This window comes from Scatophagus argus, chromosome 1, assembly GCF_020382885.2.
Source record: "Scatophagus argus isolate fScaArg1 chromosome 1, fScaArg1.pri, whole genome shotgun sequence".
NCBI classification, from domain to species: Eukaryota; Metazoa; Chordata; class Actinopteri; family Scatophagidae; genus Scatophagus; species Scatophagus argus.
Genome location: NC_058493.1, coordinates 10,005,681 through 10,027,726, shown reverse-complemented (window position 1 = coordinate 10,027,726; position 22,046 = coordinate 10,005,681). Strand labels below are relative to the sequence as shown.

The 22,046-nt window shown below is 40.3% G+C and overlaps 1 protein-coding gene across 1 annotated transcript; it reads left to right on the top strand.

Moving 5' to 3' along the window:
* Nucleotides 1-9,867: 9,867 nt before the first annotated feature.
* scamp5b (secretory carrier membrane protein 5b) lies at nt 9,868-16,855 on the top strand. Its single transcript, XM_046376003.1, has 7 exons — nt 9,868-10,152; nt 10,653-10,714; nt 11,039-11,158; nt 12,594-12,750; nt 14,146-14,247; nt 15,221-15,338; nt 15,634-16,855. The coding sequence occupies exons 2-7, from the start codon at nt 10,708-10,710 to the stop codon at nt 15,811-15,813; spliced, it is 684 nt and encodes a 227-aa protein (XP_046231959.1). The 5' UTR covers nt 9,868-10,152; nt 10,653-10,707; the 3' UTR covers nt 15,814-16,855.
* The last annotated feature ends 5,191 nt before the right edge of the window (nt 16,856-22,046 follow it).

The following is a 22,046-nucleotide window of genomic DNA, read 5'->3' as shown; positions in this document are numbered from 1 at the left end:
CTAACACACCCCTTTTTCCTCCTTTTTTGTCCAACTCCATGCTTCCCACCAGCACTTGGGGGATTTATTCAAAGCGGATACGTTGTGGAAACACTTGCAATATTAAATTTGTCTATATATATATTTTACCACAAGTGCCCCGTCTCTCTGTCTGGAGTGATGAATTCGTTTGGGTAATATTTCCTTCTGTGCTAGAACACAACCCGAAGTGTGGAGAAGCGGTCATATGTAATGATTGCCAGTGTGTTGCCCTGGATGAACCCAGTGTTGGCCAGACTCGTTATGAGCACTCAGACATCCAGATACACGTGTTTCATTGGAAACCGTATGTTCTAATCAAGCAATACCTACACTAATTCTTTCAATAAACGTATCTTTTTCTTCTGTGTGTATGAGAGAGCGTGCGCTTTTTCTTCATGCACACGCACAGACGTGTTTGCATGGCTTCGTGAATGCTTGTGTGTGATAAAGGAGGTCTGGGTAAAAACAAAAATGGAGAGAAGCACATGTGCTCACTGAGCAGGCACAGGCAAGAAGAGGAGGTGGTGGTGGTGCTGGAGGAGGAGGAGACGAGGGGAGGGTGGCGTTGGTTGTGGTGTGCATCCCAATCAATCAACCGGCTCGCCTCCTGCACTGAGTGCTGAGGGACCCACTGACTCTTGCACATAGCGGGAGCCAGCTGGAGCCCAGCCTTCCCAGAGCAGACAAAGACTTGCCTCGTGCAGCACTCTCAGCATCAGTGATACCAGCAGCAGCATCCCCAAATTCACCAGCGCCCAAAGATAGAGCAGGAGAGAAATACACAAAAGATTCATCCAGACAGACAGATATACATCAAAGCAGCTACTTGTTACTCTGTAATGAACAAAGGCTCCTTCTTTGAACTTCTGAAGTGTAACATACACACTTACACTTTTTGATGTGACATCTACTTATAAATTGCTTTCCAGCCTGAAAACAAAGCCTATTAATTACTATTACAGAGTCACCTTGCATAATTTGAATTATAATAAACCATTTGCGCTTTCAAATATAGCCTGCCTTCGTTTTCTCCAAAATGGGTTTTGAACATGTAGGAGTAGAATATGTTTTATATTTGCGTAATATTGAGAAGAAAGACAGGAAATCATAAAGGCAGTAATGAAGGAGTTCCCTTTGGAAGCTTCATAATATCTTGTCCATCCTGATTTCTTGTCTGAGCGTATTCATTTAATACTGATATGAGATTGATTTGAGCTGATGAAATGAAATGGGATGGATGCATTTCCCAGGTGTCTGATTAAAGCAAATGTCTGGGCCATCGGATTACGTGATTGCACTGGAAAGCTAATAGCATTGCTGTGTCCTCTGTGATTGTGGTCAAGCTGTAATTTCCCTGCTTCTCCTTTTTCCTCCCCAGCTCCCGTAACATAATGAACACAAATGACTAGCTGCTCACAAATCACTTCACAAAAGCACTATAACCTGAATGCACAAACTATCTATGAGAAATAGCTTTGGTTTAGTCATAAAATGTTCATACTTCACTATTTGTTGGAGTTTTGGCTGTGAGCCAGACAGACAGAAGTGAAATGACTTGGAGGGTACGACCTGCACCAAGAGATGTTCTTAATTATAGGTAACCTGATTCCTGTAAACCACAATCCAACCGAACATGCCGCAGCAACAGTTGAAACTCTATCTACAATTTGTTACTCTGAACAGTCATGGCAGGCCATGCACTCTGGTTGATATGTATTATAAGACTGGTGGCTTTCTGATTGAGCACTAGTATTCTATTACCATATTTAAAGCACTTTTATACAAGATAAAAACAATGTGCTCTTGAAATAAAAGGACATCGTTCCAATAGGCACAGCTTTCTTTACACAGTGAAAGAAGGAAAGCCAGGATAGCCAAAGACAAAGCAGGCCAATTGCTGAGAAAAATATTTCTACATTTGATGATCTGCCCACTGAGACCAATTAGGATAATACAACAGTAAACTTGTCTGGCTTGGAGTAAAACAGCAACATTTTGGTAGTTTTTCTTGGCAGTAAGAGATATATTGGTGTCACTGTTTTTCTGTGAAAACAAATTAGATTTGACAGATAATGCTATAATTTTCTGCAGCAACCCTGCTGCAGTCGCAAAAGTGTCCATTTTAGCATCTGTTGTATTCACAGTGAGATGAAACTCTTCTTAAAAAACTGCATGGAATGAGAATAAACACACCAGTGCACTTCAGGAACATTCTTGAATCTGCTGAAGATACGTAATCTGCCTTTTATCAAAATACTGTCATGGTAATTTCATTTGTATTTCATTGTCAGCATTTCTGTAATAATGAGCAAATCTGCTGATGCTTCTGGACACATCTTCAGTGATGCTCTTGCAATCATTGGGTGTTTTAGGTCTTTTACCATTATACATCCTCCTCCAGACAACCCAGCTGAGGCTGGTAAGACCTCAGCTTGTGTCCATATAGCTAGCTTACTACTTGCTACCACCACCTTGTGGACCTTTCTTCTGTATTTATGGTGTTTTGACTCCTGTCTGCCTTTCTCCCTCAATGCCCAATGTGCTGTAGTCTCTAGCCAATGACTGTAGTGCAAAGCCCTCACATCCAACTTCAAAGGAAGCACCTTGCCCTCCAGCCTCCACCTCGACTGTATTTTACAACCAGGTCCTTGTACTTTGTGAGCTTCCTTATTTTGTCCAAGTGATCTTCCTATGAGACTGACTGGAAGATTCAAACAGAAGTACAATATCTTTTCTCAAGTTAGCGACTGGGATGTGCTGAGAGAACCTGAGCTGTTTTTGCATTTATCTTCAGGACATGATCATGGCACCAACAGTATTAAACATCTCTACTGCAATTTTCTCCCGCTCCCCACCCTGATTCCAGCTTCGGCTACCTTTGAGTCAGTAGACTCCCAGTACACCTCCATAGTTCTTGTGACCTTGATGTCCTCTTCCAAGGATCTCAATGTAAGCTTACAGCTTGTGGTTATGCATATAGAGTGCGATACTGCTCAGACTACTACACAGGCCATGCCATCTTTTGAAGTGAGAACTTATTTTCCTCTTCAAGTCCCCAAGTGGTGGCATCAGCACTTTGTACACCAGGAGTGGTCACAGGATTTGGGGCAGAATACCATGTTGGTATAACCACGTTTTAGACTTTCTTGGCATTCCTGAGCAGTCCACTGCTCAGCCAACTCTCCAAGTCAATACAGGTGTTTCAGATGGATGATGTATCCCTCAGGATGTTGTCAAACATCTTTCCTCAGCTCTACATCTTTATATTACCTGATAAAGCTTTCAGTACTGAAGCAGAACTCTTTGCTCACCTGTCCTCTCCTCAGAATCACTTCACCTACAGCCTGGTATTGGATCTGCTGGGCAGATTTCATCTGTGGATTTCTGCAATCTGGCTCAGAGCAGATTTTACAAAAATGTTCATGGCCAAGGAAAACAAAATCACTGAGATGGTGCACTCCTGTCATTATTCCATCTTCAATCTTATCCAGCCTGATGGTACTGCTCCAGAGAAAACTCACCCTAAAGTTGTGTTTTGCCAGTGCGATCTCCATCTTGTGTGATATGGAAGTCCATCTATTTACTATACCACTTCATCCTGCAGCATCTAGACTCCCCGGGAACCTATTAGGATCTTGTTTGTGGACTTTAGCTCTGCCTTCAATACAATCTGCCCAGCTCTCCTCCAGGACAAGCTGTCCCTGCTGAACGTGCCTGACCCCATCTGCCGGTGGATTACTGACTTCCTGACAGACAGGAAACACCACATGAGGCTGGGGAAGAATGTCTCGGACACCCGGACCGTCAGCACTGGTACCCCCCAAGGCTGTGTACTTTCCCCTCTGCTCTTCTCCCTCTATACCAACTGTTGCACCTCTGGCCACTAGTCTGTCAAACTGATTAAGTTTGCAGACGACACCACTCTCATCGGACTCATCTCGGACGGGGATGAGTCTGCCTACAGGAGTGAGGTGGACCGTCTGGTGTCCTGGTGTGGCAACAACAACCTGGAGCTGAACGCCCAGAAGACAGTGGAGATGATCATAAACTTTCGGGAAGTGCCAGCTCCGTCGCTCCCCTCACCCATCGGTTGCAGCCTTCCATCTCTCCAAGACCTGTACATCTCCAGGACCCTAAGGCATGCAGGTTGTATCACAGCTGACTCTTCTCACCCTGAACACAGACTCTTTGAGAAACTCCCTTCAGGCAGGAGGTTACCGTCCATTCGAACCAAAACCTCATACTAGAACAGCATCTTCCCCTCTGCTGTTGGACTGTTGAACGCCAGCTGATTAAAATATCTGCACTTCAGCTACTGCCACTGTCATGATCCACCCACTGACCATTTGCACTGCTTACCTCACTTACTTGCACTACTTCCACTCTGTACTACCTCACTATTGTATTACCTCCAGAACCATATTTATTTTACTTATCTTATCTTATTTTGTTTTACTTTATTCTATTTTATCTTATTTTATTTCATTCTATTATTATATGTTACTCGTTCTTACGTTTTATGCATGCACCAATCACTAAGACAAATTCCTAGTAATGTGGAACCTCTTCACTTACATGACAATAAAGACAATTCTGATTCTGATTCTGATTCTGATTCTGATTCCTATTGCCAACGTTCTAACAAAACTCACACTGTATACTTGGTACATTACAGTAATTTGCCATAAGACATAAAACTTGAAGCGTCATAAATGTAAGTGCAAGTATCTAACCTGTAGTTATGTTTGATTAGTGTATTTTTCTTGAGGGAATTGTGAATGGTAAATACATTTGTAGTGATGATTTCTTTATGAGATTCATTAGCTGTTCAAGGTGGAAGGATTATAAGCGTTCACATGCCAAAATGATATATGTACTGTCAGAAGTTGGCATTTTATGTGCTAAATAAGTGGTCACAAGATCTTTATAAGTCAGTCAGTTTAGCCTTTAACTGAAATTAATTTATGATTATGTGTTCTACTTACCAAAATAGACTTTTAATGATTTAAAACACTCTTTCATTACTGTCATGTAACCAGCAATGGGGTCTATTATTTGAGATTCTGTGCAAGATTATATCAAAATAAGTGTGACTGTCTGGCAGTCAGTCACTGCTATAATTACGGCCCCAGTGGAATATGTTAATGGTTGTTAGGTGCAATTTTGTTGCTTTGGTTCCATTAATATTTTGGCCTGTTAATTAGTGAACCATAGTATTTAAAAGGTTTTAAATGGACTACTACATTTTTCTGTTATATTGTTTTATATATATGTGTGTGTGTGTGTGTGTGTGTGTGTATGTCCTTGTCTTTAGGCCACAAGTGTTACAGTCTTGAGCCTGTAAGGTTTGGGTATCTGAATGCTACAGTAGGCTCTGTGGTGGCTGTCTTTCATATTCGTCAAGGTCAGAGGCACGCAGCCCCATCTGACAGCAGAGCATCTCCAGAATAGGTAAGGGAATACCACAGACTGCTTGGCTGACAGACAGGTAGAACAGTGCCCCCAGCTGGAGGTGCTGAGGATTGGTCACATCAGGCCCAGACAGCAGCATGCATCATTCATGTCTACACTAGAAAGGGAGCAACAGTGATCAGAATGCTGAACAATCCTAGTGCACGAAAAAGTTTTCTATACTCTCAGAGAAGAATGGTGTGCTGGAGCTGTCTTTCATCTGTTATCATTAGCCTGAGAATCAACAAAACCTTTGTTAATAATATTAATTATAATAATAATAAATATATGGTCCATTTCCAACTGGTTTTAATCAACTACTGTGAGATGTTTAGCGAACAAACATTGTATGGCATGGTCCATGGTTCATGTTTGGATATGTAAATGAGGTTGGTGTATGATTGCCTTGCCACAATGTTGTTCCACCTCCTTCCACTGGAGGGGTGCCCTCCACATTCTTGGTCTGTAGGAAAGCGTCTCCATAGAAACCGTAACAACAGTGGCACATGGGGTAGGGGGCGACTGGGCAATGACACTAGGGTACTCTGGCACTGGGGCGCAATTGAGAGCATCAAGCCAGGATGTCAAACAACAGACGCTTACTTTTTCCTCATTTAAAGTGCATTTACACACCCAGAGATGAAGATAAATAAACGTATTCATATACTCAATATTAAACAAGTGGAGTAAAGTGGCAAAGCACTGACTGAAAACAAAATGAGCATTCTAAAAAGACATTATCTAACTTAATTTTATAAAACAAATCCGCATGACAACCACAGATAAATCAGCATTACTCAACATAGAAAAATCAGCATGATTTAAAAATAAAGTTTTGTATTTGAAGGGTAACTGTCAAATATGGAAGCACAAAATAAGATACTGTCAACCTCTGCCAATGATGTTCAAACAATGTTGATTGTAAAATGTCAAGTCTATTCAACAATTTCCTGCAGGATCAATAAAGTTCTTATCTCATCTTATCTTATCTATTTATCACCCTTCATTTCCTCTCCCTTTCTGTCTGACGTCTTTCTTTTTCCACCATCTCTCACTGTCTCACTCGACACTTAATATCCTCCCTTGTATCTACGTCCTATGCAAAATAATGGTCACAGCAAAGAGGACCCTGAAAAGGCTCATTGTGTTGCATCAATGCCGCGTTGGGAAAGCTCATGGGGGAAATCTGACTTTCCCATTCTAATCTATACAGAGTGAAGCACTACTGGTGAGCTGGAGTGGGAGGGAGAAGATGGGCTCTGAACAGAACAGGGCCAGCAGTCCTTCTCTTAATTAGCTTTAACGATGGATTCTGAATCACAATCTGAATTTAAGATTGCAAGGGTAGAAGAGAAGAGCTCATCTCAACGGTCCTGTCAATGGTGGAGAGAGATGAGAGAGGCAGAAAGAGAGATGGAATGAGAAAGACTGATAGAGGGACTGCTTATAGCCACTTCTGCTGTTTCTGTTTAAGGCTTATTAATGGCCAGAGAAGAGGAAAAAAGAGAGACCAGTGAAAGTGACCATGTGAGGTAAGGGGGTAGAGAAGGGCCAGATGTAGTAGCTTTCCATTCCCACCAGCAAGATGATAAGAGTTGATAAAAAAGAATTTGTTAATCTGTAGAGAGGGGCAGTGGTTAGCACTGTTGTCCCATAACAATAAGGCTCTTGGTTCTTGGCCTGTCTGAAGCTCTGTCGGCTTGCCACAGTCCAAAGACATGCAGGTTAGGTTAACTGATGACTCTAAATTGCCTGTAGGTGTGAATATCAGCGTGAATGGATGTTTCTCTCAGGCTTCAGCCCTGTGAAACCCTGCAAAGGATAAGCACTGACAGATGGCGGATAGAGGGGTGGTGCTGTGGTGCAGTGGTTAGCATGCCACAGCAGGAGGGGTTTGAATCCCGGTCTGGGCCCTTCTGTGTGGATTGTGTGTGTTCTCCCTGTGCCTGTGTGGGTTTTCTCCAGGTTCCACAATCCCAAAAACATTTTACTTCACATTATCTGCAACAAGTTTCTTCTCTCAGTAATAACACACATTTAATCATTTTAGTCATTGTTCAGTTGAAAGAAGTATCACTGATTGCACCCTGGGAAGACTAATCTCCAATAAAACCATTTTGCTACCATTTTCACAAGTTCTTAGAACACAACACATTATGTCTGCCAGTTTGTCTCTGTTATACATTATAGAGGGAGGACATTTCATTCAAAGATGTGATGAAGGCAAGCTTACCAAAATGTTAAAGTCAGACTTAATAAATCATGAAAGGATGTCCAATTTCACTTTTAATGAGCACAAAAGGTGCCTATTGCGTAATAGCAATACTATGATATATTAAAAAGGTAATGCATTAGCCTTATTATATAAGATTCTACTCATATTACAGTTCAGCTCTAGGCTTCTGACACATGAACATTGTCTATGAGTTTCTACAAGTTATATGACTTCGAGCAAGTTGCTTAACTTACTTTTGCTTTGACTTTGCTGCTGAGTGGAAAGAGAAGATTGTGGATGAGTGAAAATGTGAACTGATACATTATAGCAGTGTGTCTTGCTTTACAGTAGTTGTAGAGTATTTATGACAGAGAATAAGGTTGTTGAGAGCCAATTATGATCCAGGTTGCCTCCTCATGTTCTTAATTTTCCACCTGTGTTGTGGAGCCTTGTTACAACTGGTTTCAGCATTCAAGTCAGTCTATGGCAGTTTGAATAGCATCATAAATTCTTATTTTTTAGTGGAGCAGAGTAAATGGTGACTTCCCATGAGTGAAGTATGTCCTCTTTTTCAGGTCTATAATATTCTTGATATGCATGGAATGAATGAAACCTACAACATCTCCTAGATCACTGGTGGTATATATAGTTAGATACACTGATAACAATAATAATACAGGATGTGATATGTCTATAATTAGTTTTTTGGGTTGGGACTCACTTTGGGTTGTTCATACTGAGAGCTCAAATCTATGTTATTGAAAACTAAAAGGACTGGACATGACTGATTCAAAGTCTGAAAAGAGTTACAATAGACCCATGTAGAATTGGTACTGGCACTGGGATAAATACATGTGACACTGTTGATTAATTGCCGCAATGTCATTTAGTCTAATAACAACATGAAATAAATGCTGTAGTGTGGACTCAGAGCCGAGGCTCAAAGTCACAAAACATTAAATTCTAAGTTTTAGCTGTGTCTAACTGTTCAGGAAAAATCTTCTCTCGAAGTCTAGTAGAATTATCAATAGGAGGCAGGATTTTGAGCAGCAAAGACTTTAATGTCAACAAAAAAGGAGAGCTTGTTCACAATGCACGCTGAGTACACATGAAGGGCTCTGAATAAAATGGCTTGAGGCTTCACCTTATATAAGTTCTGAACCTTTCCACGCCTATTGTCCATGCCTTAACCATCATTATTTTTACACCATTAAGTCATCTTTTTGCCCTGGGTCAGCCCTGGGTCAGTTGGGGACATTTTACACCATTAGGTTAGCTCGCCCTGGGTTAGCTAGGTACTTTCCCCAGGTCATTATTTTTGATTTATCTTGCACCTAGCTTGTCTTCTTCCAGGGTCCTTCCACTGATATATTTATTTTTTAATTACTTCTTAAGCACAGTTTACACCAATATTTCTCTTCCCCTTCCAGTTTTGGCCTAAGTCACAGCTGGCCTCAGACACCATTATTTCTAGGCCTCTTTGTATAAGATTTTTTTAAAAATAATTGTTTTATGCAAGATTACAATAAGATGTTCTTTTAAGGCTTACAGTGATTATAATGAGGTTACATACACAGTGTTTCACTACCATAGACAGTGTTTCACTATCATAAACAGTTCACAACTACGCAGTTTTTACCCTCCATAGCTTACAGGCCCTTAAACAGTTGTACCTTTTTAATACAGCTGTATCTTGGTTTTCTTTCAATCAAAATCAGAACATAACATGACTACTTCATACTATAATATGGCATTGCATACTACAAATTTAGCTCATCACAACGTACTTAGAAATTATACCACAATGCCCTTTTTGATTTGCCCGGCAAAGGTATGTTGACAAGTGTGTTGCAAAAAGATTCCCGCTCACTAGGAAGACCTCCCAGAACCTCTCACTGCAGTGAAACAGCAACCCCTGCTGGAGAGCCGGAGAGCTGAAGAGCTGGAGTCAAATGAGCATTCAGGTGATGAACAAAATCAAGACTCATCGTCAAGTTGTGGGCCATTGACTTGGCTATTGATTTGAACACCAGTACACATTTCATATACGCCACAGATACAGTGTTTATCAGATATGAAGAAATGTTACTATTGTTACTATAGAAAATGCTGGTAGTTTTCAGTTCAACACCACACTCTTTACTTCGGTTGGTGGGACAGGTTCAGCACCATGGACAGAGAGCTAAACAGCGATTGGGTCAATAATACCACGTCAAGGATTAGGGTGATCTGCCTATTGGTCTGAATCAAAGTGACAGCGGACTCAAGCACGCTGATTGGTCAAGAATCGGGATAGTTGGGATTTATCGCTCTTGTCACACTGGACACAAGAAAGTATTATAATAGCATAATAGTTTGTTTGCATATATCGTCTGTTTGGCAGTGGTGATCTATTCAACACACGACTGAAGCTCCCACTGGAGACTGTGCACTTGAAACAGAGGCCCGGCTGCTCTCTGGAGGAGGTAAGGAGATTACGTTTCCTGGGGAGTCCGTAATTCCCGTATACGCTGGCCAGCTCTCTGTGAAAATATCCAACTGCCTTCGCACATGTACAGTGAATAAAGCTGCCACGTATCACCTGTAGTTTAGCTCACATGTGATTGCATTTCTGTGTGTCTCTCTCTCTTTCTCCCTCTCTCTGTGTGTGTGAGCATTTCGTGGTGACTTCACTGAAACCGGAAGGATTCAGTCGTTAAAATCTTATCTGCAACACTGATGCCTGGACGGCTCACACATTAAATCCCCCAGCAGAACGTGACGACGCTTAGCTTATAGCACCCTCTCTTAAACTCCTTTTTCCTACTGCTGCCTAAAGGAAGTCGTTCTGATAACAGCCCAATAAGATCTGCTCCGACACCTATGGCATCCATTTGAAAATAATTGCAAATAATCGCGGAGGTTATAAAAGTAAGTCAGCACCGACAAATAAGTCCTGACCTCCAGTTTCTTTTTATTGGACCAGCACAAGACACTGAAGAAGGAGGAAATCTGAACAGCAAAGCCTACACTTCAACCACATGGCAGGTCAGTAATGTTCATATCTCACCATATTATTTATTTCCACACCTGTTTATCCATCACAGTATACCTACATGCATACCTGTCTACAACCTGCTGTCATTATGTGCATGCGTTCACTGCACAACTTGTCCACATTACATTCACGTTGCAACTGGCATTACTGACTTTAAGCTGCTGAACTGAGTTCATGTTCCGCTTCTGTGATTTCTTTCATACAGTTAGCAAATCTACAAACTTCATTTTCATTAACGGTTAATAAAATACTTTTTAAAATTTAAAGGCTCAACCCTACATGCAAGCTAATTGTCATGAAATTATTTGTCTCAGAGCCCAACTTCCCCCCGCTGCCGGGATTCATCCCGCTCAAACCGTGCTTCTACCAGGACTTCGAAGAGATCCCTGAACAGCACCGCAGCATGTGCAAGAAAATGTACCACCTGTGGATGTGTGAGTGGCTGAAAGTGAAGTTGCATTGTTACAAGAATGGAATGTGACTTTACCCTTGCACTAGGATACAATATAAGCTTCAATTTCACCCATGAAACTTTAAACTAACTTTTGTCTGCAGAAGCTACACGCATCCCCCAACATAATAACAGAAGTTTCCTGGAGGTCCCATAAACAGTCTTCACCTCTGTTGTTAACTCATGATGAGAACTATGTAACAGAAGGACAGTAGTTTACTAGGCTCTATTTGGACCAAAAGCTTTTTTATTGACTGTTAGCCTGACTGGTTTATTTGCTAATGAGTCATAACACTGACCAGATGGCCTTGGTTTGAGCAGAGCAGTTAACACTGAAATTGTGTTACACAATTTTTGCCAGAAGCACTTTCATCAAAGTTTATTACACTATAAACAAGCAGTACAATGATGCTTGTGATATTGCTCTAGTCTGAAAGCTCTCTGCCCATCCATGAAGGCACGCAGCATTTTACATAGGTGCAATGGTTCTGCCCAAACAGTGATGTACAGGGCAGTGAGCCAATTAACAGTACAGTAACATGAAAACAACAAAACAAAAAGATGAAGCTGGTGTGTTAATCCACTCCTCTAATATACCTCCTGCAATCTACAGCCTGATATCCATTGTGTTTGCAACAAAAAGATGCTTTCCATTTGAAATAATCATTCATGCACAGTAAAAAATATGTTTCTAAGCTATCATCGCCACTAAAACAATCTTCTTTTCTACAGGCATCATCTTTTCTATTAAACGATAACCATAAGCAGGTATTCAAAGTCCCAGTCTGCTTTGGTTTTGCTGTTATTTCTTTCTCTCTATAGCAATTTTCTGTATCGGTCTTTGTTGCATTTGAATTTGTCTTTGCCATATCCTACACAATATGCAGGTATTGCATGCATATTGCTTTTTCTAGTGTAGTGCTATAAAGATTGTACATTTTTATATTATTTTGTTTTTTTTTAATTTAATGTATGAAAATCATTTGAAGTCAACCGTATTTTTCTCCACGCTTCTTAATGTAGCTGTCACGCAGCAGCTGTGTTTGGCCTCATATTTCACTTGAAAAGCACTCTGTGTTTTCTCTATAGACCAACATTTGAAGCTGATTGGCCTTCAATACAGGTTTAGAGAAGAAAGATGGGACTAATGCTCAGAAATCCAATCTGAACTAAGTGCAACTTAATCAAGGAGTACTGTAGCCTTGTAACATTGCTGAGAATTGATAAAAAAGGACACAGAAAACGTTATTCAGGGAACACAAGCCATTGTGTGAGTCAAGCATTGCAGCTAAATATTTCATGTTGTGTTAATGCGGTTTCTTTCACATCTGCATGTGCATGTCTATATACATGTAACCAACAGATATTTCTTTTTGCATCTATATCTGAAATACAGTGCATCTGTTTTGGTCTGGTAGTGAATAGTGCTACTCTTGCGGTGAATCTCATTGGCTGCTTTGCATGGATGTTTGGTGGAGGAGGTGTGACCAACTTTGGACTGGCAATTATCTGGCTAATCATGTTCACTCCCTGTTCTTACGTCTGTTGGTTCAGGCCCATCTACAAGGCTTTCAAGTAAGTCACATAGAAAGGCATTCAAACTACACTTTTTATTTTGTCAGCACTCCAGCAGTAATTTATTATACAGTTGTGTTTTGTGGAGCTGCATATTGCTGGTACAACTGTTGTAGTTGATGAATGTATAAAGCTACACAGAAATAACGTCATAAATTGCATGTAATTGTGAGATTATAGTGCAATTTAGGGAATTAAGGATGAAGATACAATAAGCGTGTATCATCGACAGTATAATAGATTGTTTGCAAGCAGACTAGAGAGCGATTCTGGAAAAAGACAGAGTCAAAGAGTCATGAGACAAAGAGTCTCATTCTCAGGTCGTCTCATAGCCACCAACCCAAAGAAAGCATATTTGAAATCCTGCGAATGACACTCAACAATCAACTTTCTTTCTACATGATTGTTAATGCCCAGAAACAATCCAAACAAAGAAAAAAACAACAAGAAAATCAGAAAAAAAAACAGGCTGAGGGCAGGGTTTCTGCAGAGAAAGACAATGGCATGCATTTGTGGTAGGCCATAAATTATGGGATTATGGGTTATGGATTTAAGTTTGTGTTTTGGCTCCTTAAACTTTTTCTCTTTTTCTAAGTCATTTCTAAATTCTGTGCCATAGCACTGTTTTGTTGTCCATAGTTGCTGTATACATACAGTATAGTATACATAATTTATACTCACCTAGTGGATGGTGTGGATGGACGGTGGCTTGAAGCTAATTTTTCCTTCATTCAATCAAAGTGTTGAAGAGGCAGCAGAGAGAAACGATCCAACCAACCCCACCAGATCGGCCCAGTCAAAAGGGCTGCCAAAAGAAATATCTTCGTAAGATAAAAAAAGACAAGATAATCCTTTATTAGTCCCATAGTGGGGAAATTTGCATCACCATGCCTTTATCTTCTAGGCTTAGTTATGCTTCTTCCTCCTCAACCACTTTGTTGAGTCAGGGACAGCCGATATCTTGTCTAGTATAGTAAATGATGCCCTGATTCAAAATGCGTGTCCTTGCCCTCTACTTTCATGAAGAACACATAACACATCCTTGGAGAAGAAAGGAATAACATGGAGAGGTGTGTAGAACTGGCACACGGTGAAAGAGGAGATGGAGTCTAGGGCATCTTGGCTGTTGTATTCACTTCAATAAGTGATATCACTGTTTCAGAAGTTCATCAAGGTCATTGAATAGTTTCATTATGACCGGCTGTGAATAAGCCTAGAAAATGTCACTCTCTGGATTCCTAATTGTTGTGTTGTGTGTAAATTACTCTATTAATTATGTAGATATGATGAAACCATCACACAACATATAACATGGAAATAAAAGATTAAATGTATAGCAGTGATACATTTCGTATGCATGTGTAAATATTTCTTCATCTTTTTGTTCTTCCCTAGGAGTGACAGCTCCTTCAACTTCATGCTGTTCTTTTTTGTGTTCATGGCCCAAGTTGGCATTAGCATCATCCAAAGCATAGGCATCCCTGGATGGGGAGTGTGGTAAGAGTCAGACATTGAAAATGCATGGAAAATATTTATCTCAAATTGTCTTTTTAATGACTTACATTTTGGTCACAATATTCATAATATTGCAAGAATAAGATACAGAGTCTGTTTTTGGCATTTGTCAAAATTTCACTCAAAGAATTTCTTTTTGTGTTGAGCCTTTAAAAAACACATAAAAAAAAACGTTTGTGTATTATGTCAAGGGTAATTCTTTATTCTATTTTCCCACATCTCCTTGTGTTTATTCATTTTGAAAAAAACAAACAAAACCAAAATGTATGAAAGAAAAATAGATTATTATAATAAAATAATAGGAGTGTTATTTTATAATACTTTGTAATATAATTCTGGCAATAATATAATAAAATAAATTCTCTATTGCCATTACACTAAGGTACATAGACTCCTAATCATAGCCAGAAAGTTCACTGATATTTATTGCAACAAAAGCTAACATTAAGAATCAGAAGTTGTTTTAATAAGTCCACAAAAATTACTTTTGAAGGAATCAATATGAGCTCAAGCAATAAGTCCAGCCAGGTAGTATTTTTTAAGACCTTATTCACTGCTTTCATTAACGTGACAGTGATGGAACATTAGAAATTGCCCTCATATAACTTTAATGATAGTTCTGTTATTAGATTTTGAGAGGCTGTTAAAGAGATCCTCAAAATGTCACCTGACTCAGGCTGATGATCAGAAATGAATATTATAACAGTCTCCATAAAGTTTATAAATACCATGTGCAATTGGATATCCTCATGTATGAGCTATAAAACTTTTCAACTTTACATCACAGTACTTAAAGTCCACAAAATTACTGGCATTTAATATCCACATGTTAAGAGATAGTGTCATGGTGAGGAGCACCAGACAATCCAGTGGCAGACGATTATGATTCATGTTTTGTTACTTTTCTAAAGCGAATCAGTTCAATTGTGTTAATAGCCATCTGTATTTTTTTCAGTGGTTGGTTGGCTACCATCTCCTTCTTCAGCTATAATATTTTGATTGCTCTGATCATGTTGGTCCCTACCATCATGTTCACTGCAGTGGCCTCACTGTCCTTCATTGCGCTCACCAGGGTAAGAATTTAACATTTTTTTTCTACAAAGGGGAATGAAGACAGGCCAAAGTATTTGAACCAATTTTCAGTCCTTGTCTGAAACTTGCACGCTGTCTTTAGCCAGAAGTCACAGATTATTTACTTTACTGGGGGAGAAAGTATTGTTACAGGCCTTAGTCAGTACCAGATTTGATAGTGATTTCATTCGGAGTCTAAAACTCCGTGTGATAACATTAACTAAAGAAGCTAAAGCCACTTACTCTCTACACATCAAGACTTATTGCAAGTAACCTGTTTTGCTACTTTGTCTGCAGATCCATAATTTCTACCGTGGCAGTGGGGGCAGCGTGTCCAAAGCTCAGGAGGAATGGGCCACAGGAGCCTGGAAGAGCCCTCACGTCCAGGCAGCAGCCCAGCAGGCCGCCATGGGGGCAGCTGCCGGAGCCATGGAGGATCAGTACTCCAGCCCACAATATAACGCTAACCAGATGTAGCCTCTTCAAGACAGGGATGTCAAAGGAATCATGTAACAGTTATGCCAAAGTTCAAGCAACAGGACTAGGAAGTTTTAATCATTTCCCACAGTATTAAGTACTATATTAAGTTGTACAATGTACCAGAAATGACACTTGCATAGTTTAACATCTTCAGTTTTTACATTTTGGACAAATCACTGATTTGGAAGCAGTGATTTCAAGCAATTTCATCATTTGACAAACAAATCGCTCTGAATACCTGCGGGAAGCTTGTTTTCGCCTTCCTGTAAAGGGCATGCTGATTAGTTGCAGGGTTTTATATAATTTCGTATTCTATTTTTGTTTTCTGTTTTTGGAGACAGTAGTTTTTAATGTGTGTTACTGCAGTGGCTTTAGTGGGAGCTGCTAATATATTATTTGTTTAGACCTGCAGTTCTAGCCATTTTTACAAAAGAAAACAAAAAGATATTTTCTTTCTCTTCAAACAACACAAACGTTAATGTACAGTAACTGAAGCTGTGATGAATTTCTAACTAGTTAGTATTATCTTATTTGATTCATTTATCAAGGCAATATTAGAATTATATTTTGGTGAGGAAGAAAATGCTACTTTAATTTTTCTTCTATTTAATTTTAAAGGTACACCAAAGAAGAGATGTAATATTGTGACCTTAACATTGCTACTTAAATGACCTCAGCAAAAGTTTATTCATATTTCTATGTAGTTTATTAATAATTGCACTGTGAAAGAAGATGTTGTACCACTGAAAGGAAAACTATCAGTATTACAGTAAGAAACAGTGTTTTGTCTTCAGTTGGATTTGAAGTGAACAGAAAATGTAAACTTACTTGAAACTGACTCTTTGATGTCCTTTGAGCTTCTGTTGTCCTGATGTCGCTGTCACAGTATCAGTGGTAATGGTTCCGTGTAATGTGCTATGCAAGAAAAAAGACAAACGAGTGGAATATGTGACCCATGAGCTGTAATTGCCTGTTGTTTAGACAAGTGAATGTTTTGTCCTAAATGTCAATTTAGCATGTATTCTTTCATAAATTGTTATCTCAAATGCAGTGTATGATGGTATTTTTCCTGCTGTGTGGCTATTTGTCCACAGAGAGGCACTGATGGTTTTAGCTCCAACATCCAACATATACAGATAACCTTAATTCATCCTTCAGAGATCATAGTCTGCATTTATGGTAGTCCCTTCCTGCTTGTCTTTTTGTCTGTCTTTCTTTGTGTCCCTCTTTCTCCCCTGTCCCCTCGTTCTCCCCCCATGATGCTGATTGAGGGCTATGGAAATCAAGGTAATCGCTACACATACCCACACAGAGCAACAGATATAAAATATCCACTACACTGTTTTGAGTGGCTGGAGACCTGTGGGGGCTAAGAAGCTCTTCTGGAGTAGGCAGAGAGTTATAAAACTTTCTCAAAGGCACCTCAAGGACTGTTGACAGTGAATCATGTTTCACTCACTCCTCGCACCATGCTGAGTTTCTGTCTGATATCTTTAAACCATACCACCATCAATATTTTACTTCTGGTCCTATATCCAGTGAAGATTATTTGTAAAAAAATAAATAAATAACAACATGAAGCCCTGGGATTGACTGCCGTCCAGTCCAGGGTGTACCCCGCCTCTCGCCTGTAGTCAGCTGGGATAGGCTCCAGTCCCCCCGCGACCCTGATGGATAAGCGGTATAGAAAATGGATGGATAACAACAGGAAATATGATTTTCTTATATTTCTCCTGTTGTTTGGACTGTGTTTGGAGAGGCTAGTGCAACAACAATGCCCACATCTTCTCTTCCATATTTCTGTCAACAAAGTCTTCTTTTATTTTTTTACTCAAAGAAATGGTATTGATGTATGAGGGTACTGCACATTCATTTTATCCATTTGACAGTCACCACCTTAGGCTGAAAGGAGTTTAGCGCATTAAAAATAAAACTTGGAGATGAGCTGCTAAAATGTAATCTTCCCAGATTGCAAAATGTTTGTCATATTATTCTCCTGCAGCTAGCAAGTAAGTTACTTTGTACAGAGTGTTTTTGTTTCTTGTTTGAGTATTTTGTTATATTTGCTTCATTTAATCAAGACATTGTACTCAATCATTAAAATGTGATTTTAAATAGTTTCCAATACATTAGACACAGCAAATTGTAATGCAGCCACACTTAAACACTGTTAAAATGGGAAATTATAAATAGGAGGCACATTATTTGCCTTCAGGTGGTAGTATTGCTTCTCTAAAGTTGCCCACTGGCCACTCTGACTGTCCACTGGGGGCAATATAAGACTTATTTTTCCTTTGAGTGAGCTATTTAAAAAGCTGTACCAGTGCACAAGAAAGCTGAGAGGATGCGTTAGGGTGACTAATAATACTTGCAAGAGTGGAAATAATTTTTAAACTTAAATGAGGGTAAACACAATTTTTTCCCTGACATCCAGTGAGCAGATGACCATCACAGATTAGATTCAAAATACACTTTAAATGGATTTATCTGTGGATGTCCTCTTCCTCACTATCTGCCTTTCTCTGTGTTGTGAAAGTGATAGAATTACTCCGTGGAGAGGGGGATGAAATTATACAGCGATATAGATACCCAGAGGACCCACCAGCAGCTACCAATAAACACTGTAATTGCTATACACATGGAAATCTCTGGTCACAAGTGGTGACAGCAAAGACGTCAGGTAAACAGGACTGGTTGTCAGCTACAAAATATACAGTCATTGATTCACCACAAATCAAGACTGAACAGATGCTTTTCCTTTTAAAATTCAATTCTGTCCACCTGTAAAACATGGGTGGGAAACACTGAACTGCATGCCCTCATCACCTCATTCTGGTAAGAGCAAAAAATGCAGAACTGCCCTAAATGCCAACTGTCTCTTAACAGGGGTCAAGCAACGCATGACTTTGGATTTGTCTTTATGCAAACCTGATGAATGTAGATCCAATAATAACTCTCCCTTTTGCTCTGTTTTTGGTCTACAAAGGGAGGGTTTTCCTTTCAAACAGTTCTCCTGCAAAGTGGGTCTGCACAAAAGAACAATGGTAAGTATGAACAAAGAAACAAACAACTGAACAATACTGAAACCTGCAACGAAATAAAAGTAACTTAAACTCATGCTGTGTGTTTTAACTTACACCTATGCTTTGATATAAACTGTAACATAATGCTAACACAAACAAAACCAGGAAAGTGTGTTACAATGTTACTAAAGCAAAGGCAAATTAAACAGTATGAAAAATGTGATGTAATGTGATGAGATAACTGGGATAAGTGGTGAGTGAAGAAAGGATGTCAACCACTTTGTCACAAAAGCAGTTCTAAATCATCTTTTTAAGACAATGCAGTTAGATTGTGAATTTTGTTAACAGAAATCTTAATGCTACATTTCCTTTACTTCATCATTATCAGTCATACCAGCATGAGGGAACAGAGGTTGGAGGGAAGGAGGAGTTGAGGTCCACCTAAAGGGCATGTTATGACCTAAAATTGATGGAGCACAGAGGGCCTTTTTGTTTTTTGTTTTTTTCAGGAAAGATGGAGATAGAGTGCCCTTTCATGCTGTTAAACACACACACACACACACACACACACACACACACACACGCATTGCTGTCTGGACAAAGCTGTACAGAGTACAGTGCAGTCATGCATCTGAGCCTGGTCTCATTCATAGGGTGTCAAAAGTCGCCTTTTTGGTATATCTCTCGTCGTCTTGTTCAGATGCATTTTACTGGGCTTTAATGTACTTACCATGCAAAAACATCCAGATCAGTATGGGTTAGGGTTACGATCAGAGCAACAGCTCTACAAGATGCAGTTTACAAAGCGAGGAAGTCCTAAGAGTGATGGAAATCGGGGTTGACTGTTGGGTCACACACGACCTTCACCAAGGGACTACAGTTTGCATCTTGTGTGAAACACGGTACTTTTGTTTTCTGAAACCTAACCATTTAAGAGCCTAAACTTAACCAAACTGATCTTTAGGGTTAAGCCAGTGTTACAAATGCTTTGTGGCAGATATACATGCTCATGGGGTAAGGGTCCCACCACCCAAAACTGAGATAAGGGTTAGGGCTGGTATGAAGTGTGTTTTCCCACCATGGTAATAACACAAAGCTGACTCATCAGCCATTTTGTGATTCACTATAAGCTACCTGTTAACTTTCCTTTTTTGGTCTACAGACAAAAAAGGTCTAAGGACAATGACACAGGACAAGAATCCAAAACAAAGGTTTAAACTGGGTTTACTAAATGTCCAAAATAAACAGGCTTGGAATCAATGTCTGGGAGTGAGTCATTTACCTCTGCCTCTGTGGACGTGTGTCTTAACCCTGAGGTTTTGCAAACTGGGCAGTTAATGATCAAGTTGGCTTAAAATAGAAAAAGATTTTAATTTGTTCATAATTGTTTTCAAAACCGTCCATTTCCATCCCCATAAAGTGGTTGCTGTTAATAAAACTCCACTGCCTGAGCACTGCAAAATGTTATTATTAAGGACAGCCATTCAACACAAAGAATTTCAAAGATTATCAAAAGTGAATTGGGACTTGAAGAAATCATATACAGTTTGTAAAACTCTTAAAAACTGGCAGTACAATCTTAAATATAGTTTAAAGTAGTTATATAAATGTTTAAACATTTATATAACTATGCCAAAATTATGTTTTACTTTGTCAGAAAATACTTGTGACAAAGTATTATCCAAATATTTGGATAACACTGAGTACTTAGCTCCTTTATGAACCGCCACCCTATTGTGGTGGAGGGGTTTCAATGCCCTAATGTTCCGAGGAGCTATATTTTTGTCCAGGGCTGTTTACCCCTGGTAGGATCTCCCAAGGCAAATTGATCCTGGGGGAAGGGCCAGACAAAGTGAGGTTCACAAAGACCTCTATGAAGAAGAAAAACAAGGACACAACAAGGGTCGGCCATAGAACCAGGCCAGTGGAAGGGGCCTGTCAAAGAGTGCCTGGTTTGTCTCAGCCTGAAGTAGGGACATGGGTCTGTTCTCCAGTAGGCCCATCACCCACAGGAGGAGTCTGGTGCAGTGTAGATTGGGCAGAAGACAAAGGTGGGGACCCTGGCAGTATGATCCATATTTGCTGAAGTTAGCTGTTGGGACATGAAATGTCACCTCGCTGGTGGGGAAGGAGCCTGGGCTTGTGCATAAGATTGAGAAATATCGACTAGATATAGGTGGGATCACCTCTATGCATAGCTTAGGCTCTGGAACCAACCTCCTTGAGAGGTGCGGGGTTAATTATAGCCCCTTGACTCTCCGCCTGCATGTTGAAGTTTAGCCTGGTGAATGGAAGGGTCGCTTCCCTGCACCTCTGGATGGGGGAACAGGTTCTGACTGTTGTTTGTGCTTAGGCACTAAATGACAGGCTGTTCAAAGCCGCGGTCAGAAGGTCACTGGTGCTAGTTGCAGAAAAAAAGTTGGCAGAAAAAAACAAACCTGCTGGTGGACACTGGGGGTGAAAGTTGCTGTCAAGCTGAAGAAGGAGGCTGATAGTTACCAGCAAGCCAAACGATGTACAACCTCCGGATGTGATGGAGGAGTTTGGTGAGACCATGGAGAAAGACTTTCAGTTGGCCTTGAAGAAATTCTGGCAAACCATTCAATGACTCAGAAAGGGGGAGCAACACTTTGTTCACACCGTTCACAGTAGGGATAGTAGGAACTGCGGATCTTGACTAAGGATACAGTTGGAGGGTAATCCCACCAACACATATTCCATGGAGGAGACAGAGCAGGAAGATTGGCTTTCCCATCTATAGGGCAGAAGTCGCTGAGGCAGTTAAACAACTCCATAGCAGCAGTGACCAGGGGGTGGATGAGATCTGTCCTAAGTTTCTCAAGGCTCTGGATGTTGTAGGGCTGTCCTGTCTGACATGCTTCTACAAGGTGCTGAAGAGGAGAGTCTGTCTGTTAGCTGAACCTCAGATTCAAGAGGAACAGTGCAGTTTTCGTCCTGGCTCTGGAACATTGAACCAGTTCTACAGGGACATGGAAGTTTACCCAACCAGTCCGCATGTGTTTTGTGGACTTGGAAAAAGCTTACAACTGTGTCCCCCGAAGTACCCTGATGGGTGTTCTCCAGGAATATGGGGCAGATAGCCCTTTGCCACAGGCCATCCAGTCTCTGTATTGTCAGAGTGTGAGCTTGGTTCGCACTGTCAGCAAGTCAAACTCGTTCCCAGTTAGGGTTGGGTTTTGCTGGGGC

Coding starts and splice junctions, on each gene's coding strand:
- scamp5b (XM_046376003.1), top strand. Junction 11,159..12,593: donor AATGTACCACCTGTGGATGT/GTGAGTGGCTGA, acceptor TTGGTCTGGTAG/TGAATAGTGCTACTCTTGCG. Junction 14,248..15,220: donor ATCCCTGGATGGGGAGTGTG/GTAAGAGTCAGA, acceptor TATTTTTTTCAG/TGGTTGGTTGGCTACCATCT.